Here is a 12372-nt window from a genome sequence, read left to right as displayed (position 1 = left end):
AATGCAGTTAACGCTCTCTTTACTTTGCACAAACAAACATAGTAGACTAGTGCCAGCCAGACTATAACACCTGACAGGCAAAACTAACGGACCTAATCTGTGTGTGCAGCTGTTACCAATGGGACCCGCAAGTTGTTGTCCCTCGACTTCTACGTTTCTGGAATGAATATTTTGTGGCATTTTTAGTGTAGTGTAGCTGTTTTTTCCATTTTCGTAACTTTTTTCCTGTAGAAATCAATTAGCACCAGCTGTAATGTGAACCTTAGGTGTTTCCACATCAGGACTAGCCGACAGTGCAGCCCTGCATTCGGTGAATCATCAACTAACTGTAAAGTGGGATTCTCACACTGGACATCTTTTTGACCACGTGGACTGCAGATGTAAGACTGAAATCTACAGAGAAGACTAACATGACTGTGAGAAACCCTGCCAAAAGATGTATCATACTGTCCATCTATGACGCACACACACAATCTCTAACACCATTTACAAAGTGGTGAAACTGCTGTCTATTATTTACATCACATACACATAAACACACACTTAAGTATGTAGAAATCTGCCTTTGCACACACACACACACACACACACAAAAAAAAAAGCTGAAATAGCAGCTCTGCTAGAAAGTGCTGTTTCAGAGGAGGCTTTCCTTACATAAGCAAACTGCTCTGTAATTACACTGGGTGGATCCACACAGACTGAGAGAGAGAGAGAGAGTTAGAAAGAGACAGACAGGAGGGAAGCGACTGGGACAAGAAGTGAGGATAACAAAGAGGAAAAGAAGATAGAAGAAGAAGTATAGCCACGGTTCACCGGTTTAAACTGTCACAACTTTCCACTGGCGAGCTGCAGTGCATTTAAAATAATACAAATCCAGGGGGCTATCCTTAAAAGGGAAAGATAAAGATTTTCAAAGCATATTGCAACTGTCATCAACCAAGGGCAAGACATCCAGAACTGTTTTCCCACAGTTTTTTTCCCCCACTGTGAGAAACCAGATGGAGCCTCATGTTATGATTTGTTTGCAGTGACACAAATGTCGGTCGGGTTTACATGCACTTTTTTTTTAAATGTTCCCAATGTTAAAAAAGTCTGATTATTCTCACACTTGTTAGGCTGATGATTTTAATCTAAATTACCTTCATTAGTATTGCTAGAAGAGGCTTAACGTGGTCTGCAGTGTAGACTGGGTCAATGCTGTTTAAAAAAAGAAGTCAACAGGACTGAAGAAAGTTAAAAGGTATAGCTAGGGAGCTGGAGCCAGCATGGAGATTGGAAACGGGATCATTAGATACATTTACAATCTCTAAAGCTAAAGAATTAACATGTTGTTTCTCGTTGACTGATGGAAGCTACTACACATAAATCACGGAAAACCATGTTCTGTTTCTACACTTTGTTTTTGCTGAGATTAACAACATATAACGTATTAATTAATGAGCTTCAGAGGTGCTGGTAGGTGGACTTTGCTTCATTTGGACATAGCCGGGTTAGCCATTTCCCCTTGTTTCCAGTCTTTATGCTATGATAAGCTAAGATAAGCTAAGCAGGTGCTGGCTCCAGCTACACATTTACCATATGGACATGGGAGTGGTATGAGAGTCAGAGTAGATGGTCTGGCAGAGGAGGAAGAATGTCGCACACATGTGAACAACAAACAAGCTTATGTACACACAGATGTCTCCGGATAGTTATCTATAAAAAAATTACTTCAGCATCTCTACAATCGGCCTCTTAAATCATAATCCCCTTCCTCTACCATGCTCTTACTCAGAGGAACACAAAACATTTTTGTTGTGCCTGTCCCAAAAGCAATACCCCAGTGTATCGGAGAGACAGGCAAAAATATTTTGCTTGTGTGTATGAGAGTAGATGTACAAGATGCCTGGAGGTAGAGATGTTTTTGCACTGAAGGTTCGCCACTCTCAGGGGACTTTAAGTACATAGGAACAGAAACCATAGCAAAGAAACCAGTTTACTTCTAGTCAACCAGTAAGATCTACAGTGGTCCCTCGTTTATCGCGGGGGATACGTTCTAAAAATAACCCGCAAAAAAACGAAATCCACGAAGTAAGTTTAACAATTATTATACATGTTTTAAGGCCGTAAAATCCCTAACCACACACTTTTATACACCTTTTTACACGCATTTTGTACAGTACTCCCTTAATTAATCAGGACGCAAAACACAAGTGCGGTTCTCACTTAGCCAATCAGGACGCAGAACACAACGCCCGTTCATACTGTACAGTACGCTGTAAAAAAAAAAACATGCAAAATTACACTAAAAAAATCTGCGAAACAGCGAGTCCGCGAAAAGTGAACTGTGATATAGCGAGGGACGACTGTACATGATACCATCATATCAGAATCACCACACTCCCGGTACAGTCATTCAGCCTTTGTGCCCTACCTGCATTGGTAAAACTGAAGTCAAAACGTCTACCATCAGAGGCAGCCTATGTGTCATTGAAACCACAGATAGCTGCAGTGTGGCCTTTTCAACTTCTGATTCATCCCACCTCTTCCTTCTCATCTACTGAGTCACAGAGAACTTCAACCAGATAAGCCACATCCTCACCCTTTCATCTCTCTCTCACCTTTACCTTGCTCAGCATCCCTCACTTTTTGGACCTCACTATAAACCAGGGTTAACCTTTGGAAGTGTCCCCTAGCCCCCACACAATATCTAATGTGTCCTTTTAACTTCACTTTTAAGTCCACTTTCAAAAAGAGAAACCTATCGGATAAGCTCCTTCCTCTACATTGATCACTGAATAAAAAGGTCCGATGGCGTCAGCATCACAGCATCATTTTGATTTGTTTATTTATTCCTATAAGTCACATTTAATCGTGTGAGAGAATAACCAACTCATGAAATTTGTGCAGTACATGGCCAAAAAACAGTTGCTGCACCGAAGGCTTTGAAAGCACTGAAGGCTTTTCTTGGTGGAAAAGATGTTTGCTGATGCTCGTTCTTATCCTGACTGACTTCAGTAAGGGTTTTAATGTGTTATATGGTTCACTGATTTGATTGGTTGAAGTTCACCAATGACAGATGATAACAGACAGATGGTTCAACTTGTATTTTATGAAACGTGCCTTCCCTTTTCAGCCAAACAGGCTTTGTAGAAACACCCTGCTGTGACTTCACTAGATATAGTCAGTAGTGGAACATCTCTGGACAATGTAACTTATAGAGACCACTCGAGCAGCAGTTTATGGGTGCTGCAGTGTATTTGTGACACCGTGTTGACTGACCATTAAAAAACACCTAAGCTCTCTCTGCTAAAGTGAGATATCAATCCTGTCTTTTCCCCGTGCGGTGTGTCCCTGACAACATGTCAGATAAACCATTCGACAGAACAAGTGGATTCTGATATGGTTGTATTTATTGGATTGCGTCCGCCCGAGAACATCGATATTCTAAAAAGCAGTGAGCCTCTTAACAATTATTTCAAATGAAACCAAAGAGGCCAGAGCAAACCAGTTCACCACTTCGGTATCTACACATCTCTAGCTTTATTGTTCCTCTTTAGCTACAGGGGGAGCAAAAGAAAAAAGACCGGGCAGAGGGAAAGTATTTGATTCCATGTGGGTGGCCTGATAAAACAAAGTCAGTCATAAATCTGAAGCTATAAACACTATGCTTTTAGACCTAATCCATGCAGAGCAGAGCACAAACCAGTCTTTATGTCTACTTTCTTTCTTTCTGCCTTTTTTTCCACAGTGTTTCCTGCTTTCTTTCTCCCATTAACACCTCTGTTTTACACCTGGCCCTATCAATAGCATAAAACATGATACATGAACAAAGGACCTTTAAGGATATGTACTCAAACATACATTACTATGGCTGGGTATCCTTATGAGTGCAGACTTAAAATGTGTCTGTGGCGGGTTGCAAAAACTGAATGAATAATTTACCAGTCTCGGTCCTGTTTGCTATACTCACATATATCTTGATTTAAATATGAACGTTGTTGCTTTTAGAGTGTTTTATTTAGGCTCCTTGTATTAAGACAACACCGATGTGTTTGAGGAGTTTATTTCATTGTGTCCAATCTAAGAGTGTGGATTTAGAGGAAAACGTTTTATATTCCAGCAAGTTTAAAAAATTTGGTTTTAGTGCCGAAACTCAAATGATCCCATATTAAATCGGGTCACTAATGAATGAAACACATGAGAGTTAAAAGACTGTTATGCAATAAGAGGAGAAGAGAAGATGGGACACATTCCTGCTGCCTGCTAAAGTGAAAACTAGTGGAGGAAATGTGCACGCGCGCACACACACACACACACACACACACACACACACACACATATACTTATTCGAGAGGAATCAACATTATTATTCAATCACTATTTGTTTGAACCTGTCTGTTCAGCTGCTCTGACTAAAGAGCTGTTCTGTATCTGAGAAACACTCACTTTACATCGACTGGACAAACTGCAGGAAAAGATGAATGGAGCCAATACTCCTTTGTGGTTTTGTGTTTAAATCGGGCGATAATGTTCCCATATAATAATATTTTGACCAAATTCTCATACAAAGATGTCTTACATTAGAGTTTTCATGTCTAAATGAATGTTAAGAAGATATGTTTTCCCAAATCTGTCCCAGTTTGAGGCTAGAAACATTTGGGAAAGCAATACACACGTTAAAAGTTATAGAATTTTGTTCGGGTGAAGCAAAAATGGTTAAGTATGAGTCAAAATGTATGACATATGCTTACTTTTGAACATAAAAGACACATATAAAGACTTAATTTTGTACATATCACACTGGTTCAACTGAAAACCAGCCTTCTTCTACCGTCTTCTCCGGTTACCTCTCACCCCCTCACTCCCCCTCCCTCCATCATGGTTTCATTCTTCAGCTCTCTCGGTTCTATTTTCATCCTGTAACTTTTTTTTTTTTTTTAAAGCCAGCATGTGTTTCCTTCCAACGCGTTTCTTTTTTGGTCTCTGTCTTTCTTTCCCTCTCTTACCTGACATTTGGCTCGGCAGGCTGCCTCAAACCAAGACAAACGTTATGACCTCACTTCACTGCTATGTTCCAGAGACACAGAGAGAGACGGCAAAGAGAGGAATAAGATAACATGAGGAGGAATGTTGGAGATTTTATATTTTAAAAAAGGACGCAAAAGGAGATAGGTAGTATGAGCTGAAAATTCAACATACTGATATAGTATTTCAAACTTCAAACCCAGCATCTGGACAAAAATAGTCCAGAATAAATGTAAATAAGATAAAGGTGACATTAATGAGAGTCTCCAGTCTCCAGAAAAGGAGACCGGAGTCTACTTACTTTCTCAGAACTTGTCTGTGCTCCATGTTAGCTTGGCACAGTTGTTATTACATTCAGTCCAAATCACACACACACACACACACACACAGCCACTGTGCACTGGAGCTGTATGGCAGTGCTCTAAACACAACGTGTTGGCAAAACTCTGCACTTTAAACGTTTGAACCATGCATTGATATATCCCAGACAAATAGTATGCACATGCACACACAAACACAGAGAGACGAAAGAGGAAACCAGTTTATAATACGCACACGTGGGCAAGTCACTAAGGAGCGCACACAAACACACACACACACACACACTCGACAGAATGGAGTGCACGTACACACGCCAGCCAGCAGTGCTGGACATCATCAAACACTTCAGTAACCACAACAACTTCCTATTTCCGTAAATCCATTTCCTGCGCGGTGAAGTCGCTCGCCAGCTACTGCTAATGTCGGAAGTTGTTGTTTTTGTGCACACACATCTCCATTGAAGTCTAACTTTCCAACATTTAGGCATCCCTACTAGGCCCAGGGCTGCAAAATAGTCACTTCAACAAAAAAAAACAGTCATGACGTATTGAAAGCGAAGCCCTGAGTGATGTGTCTGCAACCTTCTGTCCTGAGCTCAGACGGGATGATAATCCCCGTCTTGTTCTTACTTTCTCAACACCTTTTCAGAGTCACACCCATGACTATGTAAACTATGTAATATTCTTTGCCTTCAGGCAAAAGACCTCCTGGAGAGATAATGTGTGTGCACTGAGAGGCGTGTTATGAGCATAGGTAGCTGTGTGTGACAACGAATTACGTAATCCACAGAAAGAAACTTCGAGAGACGTTTAGCTGCCACTCGTCTGCACTGTTAGACAAGCCAAACGTCATGAGTCGCTTATGTTAACAAACCTTACAAAATAATGACGAGTTTAGGAGAGCTCTCAGCCCAGTGATGTTTTAAAGAAAGCCTTTAATAACAACAATGTATTGTTGATTTATGCTGTATAGTTGTGAGGATTTTTATTTTTGGTCACAGCCCTATCAGTTAACCTTTGTGTTGTTATGATATAACAAGCCAGAAGTCTCTAAATGTTTAGACACTGCTGAGTAAATGCAGCATCACAGATATCGCACACCCCATCTATGTTTGGGTGAACTGTTTATTATAGCCTCTCTCTATGACTCTATAACTCTAGCACGGCAGACAATCGATTGGGTGAACCGAATAAATGAAAACAGACACACACACACTCAGTAGGCTTTGCTCTAGTCCTTAATGCCCTTTGTCTGAGTTCTGTTTAATCAAACTAATAACATCCTCTGATGTTTGTTTAACACTGCTCAGCCTTTAATGGCTCCTGTATTGTAGCACAGCTCCAAATGTACTCTGAAATTAACCACACGAGTCCTGATTCACAGCACAGGCACACACACACACACATGCACCTTTGGGTTTAGCTATGTAGTCGTAAGAACAAGCCAACTGTATTACACCATATTTGAGACATCTGAACAGGATAAATCGGTCACACTCCCTTTCTCACTCACTAAAAGTCAAACCACATTTAACACTATGCAACAAGAGAGCATTGGGTACACTAGCCTTATAAAACACTCACACAAAATGGTAAAGACTGAAAAAAATGTGGACTTACCACTCTGGGCTTGGTCTTCTGTGGGACAGCTATGGACACAGTGTCCTCTGTGCTCTTCTTCTGAGGTCCAGTTTCTGTAATTCCACTGGTGCTGGTCTCGGTGCTGGTCCCCTCTGAAGCTGACACTGAAGCTCCATCCCTGGTCGCTGGAAGAGGCCCCGGGACCACAGTATCCTTCTCAGCAGTGCTCAGTTCCAGAATATATTTCTGGGTCACATGTTCCAGAGATGGGGCCTCGTCTCCTGGAAGCTTACTCAAGTTTTGAGGCTCTGCAACAGATCGGACAGCAAGGCCGTCCACTTCCTTCAGTGTCTGGAGGTGTGGAGGTGGGGAAATGGGGATAAAGGTGGTGGGTTCGCTGGCGTGGCGGACATGTTTTGATCTGCTTTTGTGTTTGAATTGCAGTGGGGGTGTGGGAAGAGGAGGGGTGAGGTTAGGTTGGTCACTGTGATCCTCCTGCTCCTCTGAGCCCAGTTCGGGGGGCTCAAACGGGTCTTCATGAGGGAAGAACTGAGCCAGCCTGTTTGGACGCTTTCTGCCGGGCCGACGAACCATTCTAGGGGACAGTACCCCAGCTAGCTTGAGATCAAAGTTAAACTTCTCCACCTCTTGCTCTTCTCTACCTTGGTCTATTACATCATCATCTTCATCATCAAGGTTATGAGAGTGGGGGATACTTTCGGACAGGGAACGACCAATCTTGACTTTATTGCTACTGTTTGCATGTGGCTGTGTCGGCAATGCATGTTTAGATTCGACTTCCGGTTCCCACAGTTCCTCTCTCTGTTTGCTCAGGATTGGCTCACTGCTTGAAGGTGGGATCTGGCCTGGTTGATCCAGCTCACTGATTGGCTGAGTGCTGCCAGTCTGACCTTTTAACTGGGGGTCATTCTGGGAAAGTAAAGGGGCATCGCTACGGCGACTGGGGTCACTGAATGACTTCTTCTTGGGAGCTTTGCCATTGCCGTGGTCATCTGTCATTAGTCTGTCCATTGCACCAGGCTCAGCCACGATGCTCCTGATCACCCCACTGTAGTCATGAATGGCATCATCACGGAGCCCACCATCACTGTACACTGACAAATCACTGGCCATACTACCCTTGTATTCTGACAACGTGGCCGCAGAAGAGGCCTCTGGTGCACCTCCACCTCCTTTGACAGACAGAGATCCTAACAAGTTGCTGTCCACAGAAGAAAAATTGTTATTCCCTTCTTCTGCCACAGAACAGCGCCGCTGTGGCATGGGGTCACTGAGGGAGCGGTAGACTGTGGACTCCCCATTTCCAGCAGCTGCTATTGTTGACTCTGCATTACTGCCATTACTGGAATCAGAGCCTGCGTTGTTATTGCCAGATGGGGAGAACTTGCGCCTTCGACGGATAGCACTTGGAGTCGCAGGGGCTTCATGTCCTCCTCCTCCTCCTCCCCCTGCAGTGCCTGCTGACCTCTGCAAGACAGCGCTGTTGGTGTTGATCTCCTCAGTAGTAGTATTGACATTGTTGATACCAGCGGTGCTGCTCTGCTCCATGATGATACTGTCACTCTCAGCCATACGGGCAGAAAAAGGTAAGGAGGGAGGTACCTTGACTTCATTTAGACGATTTGTACAATTCAAGCTGTTCTCTGTCATCTCTTCTCTCTCTTGCTTAAATCCTTCCGCCTCATGGAGAGCCGACTGCTTCCATACGGTGACAGGCTGCCCGAGCACATCCCTAGCGATTCGTGACCCTAAATTAACACCCGCTGAACCCAGAAATGACCTCTCAGAGGGGTCACTGGGGCCGGTTTCTGGCTCTGTTACAATCCCTTCATCTGTTAAACTAGACTCATGGCCTGAAAGTTCATCTACAGAGCGGTCATAGAACATGCTTTCCTCTGAGTCGCCCTTCAGTAAGGCTCTCTCCGTCTCTCTGCTCTGTCTCTTTGCCTTCTCACTGTACTCTGTGCCCCTGCTGTTTAGCTTTTCCAACTGCATACTTTGTCCATCCCTCTCGCTCCTCTCCCTCTCCCTGTTCTCTCTCTCCTGCTCATGTTTATCCCTGTCTTTTGTGTTATTAAACTCAGCCTCTTCATCTGGCTTTGCCTCATTCTTAACACTCACTCCTGCTTTTTCCTTCTCCTCATTTGTCTTCTTGACTTGGAGACATCCATCCTCCAAATCATTGTCAGTTCTCCTTACACCAATATCATCATCATCTTCCCTAGTACTCATCTGGCAGATATCTCGAATTACCTGCCTGGCTTCCTGCACATACTTCTCCTGCAAAGGAGGGAACACCTCATCATCGTTATCATCATTGAATCCATAATCTCTCATTCTCTGTCCTCTCCCAACCCTAAAATCACCCCCATCACTTTCTACGTCCCTATCTGATGCAGACACCCTCCCATCCCTCTCACCATCTATGTCAAGCTGCTGCTCAGAGGAGCTCCTTTTGGCGGTGCCACCTGTCAAATAACACCTCGTGGCTGTTGTAGGTTTGTCTGAATACGTGAAGGACTTTGCACGGCGCAGGGTGGCGGTTAGATCTTTTAGTGATGGGCGACGACCAGAAGATAGAAGGGTCCCTCCGTGAGTACGTGAGCCCATTCTGTACACCGATGACCCCTCCACGACCCCAGACTTGTCCCCACTTGTTTTCCGCACCTTAAGCTCTGACAGGTCAGATTTCAGAAAGCTTAAGAGTGACATGGTTTCTGAGGTGATATCAGGGTTGGACATAGATATTCGGTTTTTATCATTATCATCTACCCCATCCCCACCTGTTGTCCTCCTTGTCGTGGCCTCACCACCCCTAACCCCTGTAGATACCCCACCTTCTCGGGCAAGTACACTAGGTAAAGGGGTGACTATGGGCACAATTTTGGGGCGCACCCGCAAAGGGGGATGTGAGACGTTATCCCCATGGCCAAAGCTTGGGGAACGGTACATTGTGAAATTTCCATGGTAAGTTTTACTCAGCATGGACGAGGATGAAGGTCTGCTATTTGCCCGATTGGCACAGCTAGCCTGGTCCTCCTCCTTCAAAGTCTCAGTGCTGGAGTATCGACTGCTACAATGTGAACTGCCAGAACTGGAAACAAATGGGGGGATATTGACCTTTGACACACGTGATACACCAGGAAGTGTGGTGGACGTCACAGGTGAGGAGATGCGCTCCCATTGCTGCACCCTGGCTCGGTTACTATGACTGCTGGGTTCTCTTGCAGAGCGACTGCGAGATGTTGTTCCCACTAATTCTCCTCCTGTGTTTGGCTGGTGGTGCCTGTCTGAGTGTTCCATTGTCAAGGCTATGTCACTGTCGCTGTCTTCCGATTCGCCATCATGATCATCATAATCATCACGGCCTGTTGCTAGAGCAGCTCCACTGAACTTCTTCTTCTTTCTCAGCGAGCGCCGACGCACTGCCTCTCGACTGTGGGGGCCTAAAGAACCAGGGCTGTCCTCCTCACTGCCTGAAGACCTGCCAATGCCCTTTGCACCCCACCAGCCATTTTTACTGCGGGATAAATAGCTGCCTCCACGCTCTGTCGTGCCCTTTTCTCCTGCTCTGTAGGGGATGGAAGCAGCAGGGCCAGAAGGAACACTCCAACTACCTCCTCTTCTTCTCCTGGTGTGCTCCTCCTCTTCGTCTCCAGAGCTAAACCTCCAGCGGGAGCTCAGGGGACAGGCAACTCTTGCTGGGGCTCTTAGTTCAGTGGAGGGAGCTACAGTAGAGGAGGAGGAGGTAATGGCTTTATCTGGAGCTGAAGCAGAGGAGGGGGGGGACGAGGTGGGGGCCTGCGCTCTAGAGGAGCTATGTGAGGAATGTAAACTATCCCTGGGCAGCCCGACCCCCTGTCTATCCCTTCTCTCCCTCACTGTCGGCTGCTGAAGAGAGAAGGAGGTGTCTAAGCTCTCCGGTCGACTCCAAGACGAAGTAGCTGGGGGTTGAAGGTCAGGGCTGGGGTCAGATGTCAACCCTGTCGTCCTGGGGGTCTTATGGGCCGCCTCTGCCTCAGCGCCGGGACTATGAGATCTGTATGGAGATGGGTTAATCCTATGGTAGTGCCTACCCCCGGTGCAACTGCGACTGCTACTGCTGCTGCTTTGAAAAGTATTTCTGCCAGAAACTTTGTTGTTATTGGAACTTTGCGTCTCTACGTCTGCCCCTTCATCATTTGAGTAATGCTGGTGGTCAGCTTTAGAATAAAAGTCCATACCGTAACACAGAGTCTCTTTAGGAGCACTGCTTTCTCTGCTTTGTGTTCTCACTATGCATTTACCATCTAAAGACAGGCTGCTGGCTTCATTGGCAGAGCTGCACGGCGAGAATTTGTCACTTCTGTCTGAAAGAGGGGCACTCTCACTGGGGCTGAGGTCGGGTAGATGGCCTCTGCAGGTTGATTTTATATGCTCACAAGTGTCACTTTTGCTTTGTCTCTCGTCAAAGATTTGCCTGATTTTGGTGACGCTGGGCCACAGGGGTGCAGAGTGCAGGGGAATAAAGTCACTGTGGTGTGCAGAGAGATAACTTTTGTGAGATTTACAGGGTGAAGGAACCCCTCTGCTAGTAACATCCTCTTCCTCATCTGTAGTCAAAGTCTTTCTGGGATCAGAGGAACATGCATTGATCTGTGAATAATCTCTCTTACCAGTGTTGCTGCCGCTGCTGCTGTCGGTTGTTAAACGTGTAAAAATCCGCTTCTTACTTTTCTTCTCTGAGTCCGAGCCTGACACAGAGTCGGTGCCAGAGTAAAACTTATGCAGTTTATTGTCTATGAGAGACTCTGCAGTAGCATTAGTAGTAGTATCACTATCCTGGAAATATCCGCCAACGCTGTCCTCGTGAAAAGATTTACGAGACGGAGACCCGTCTTTCCTGGAGCTCCTTGCCCGGGGAAGAGTGCTGCTTCCCCGCGTCACCGCTGTGCCGTCTCCCGGTGAAGCTCTGTGCGTCCCAGCGGAGCCACCGCCGCCGCCACTGCTGCTGCTAAACTTCTCAGTGAGCTGGCGGATGGATGGAGAAATAGAGGAGAGAGGAGTGGAGGAGCCTCTCTTTGAATCTGCGGTTGGGAGGCCGGCGGTGGCTGTAGCGGTGGTGGCAGAGATTTTGGAAACTTTTCTTGACACACTGACATTACGCGTCGCCAAGGGTTGTTCTGCTTTGCTGGGCTCCGGGGGAAGGGCGACGCCAGCTGCCTCCAAATCCTCTGATTTGTGTTGTTGGTCTTCACTCCTGTTGGTGCTCCAGGATCCCAACTTTTTGAAAGAGACGCTGCGATACACAGCCACATTCTTCCTCTCTCTTTCTGCCATTGTTCATGTCTTTCTTTGTTAGATTTCACGCACACATTTTAACACCAAGGATATTACAGATCCAATCACATTTTTGGAGTTGCGGTCCAGTTTCCCCCCCACCCTCCTCCACCGCACAGCCTGA

General features: G+C 45.5%; 1 protein-coding gene across 1 annotated transcript in view; it reads right to left on the bottom strand.

The window, feature by feature from the left end:
• arhgef17 (Rho guanine nucleotide exchange factor (GEF) 17) overlaps positions 1-12372 on the bottom strand; it is a 64908-nt gene that overhangs the window by 51919 nt on the left and 617 nt on the right. Inside the window, exon 2 of the mRNA XM_019260984.2 lies at positions 6948-12368. Within this exon, the coding sequence (XP_019116529.2) occupies positions 6948-12248 (5301 nt within the window). The 5' untranslated portion in view covers positions 12249-12368. The remainder of the gene's footprint in view (positions 1-6947; positions 12369-12372) is intronic.

This window comes from Larimichthys crocea, chromosome VII (assembly GCF_000972845.2).
Source record: "Larimichthys crocea isolate SSNF chromosome VII, L_crocea_2.0, whole genome shotgun sequence".
NCBI classification, from domain to species: domain Eukaryota; kingdom Metazoa; phylum Chordata; class Actinopteri; family Sciaenidae; genus Larimichthys; species Larimichthys crocea.
Note: the sequence above shows the minus strand (reverse complement) of the source record. Positions and strands in the feature narration are given on the sequence as shown.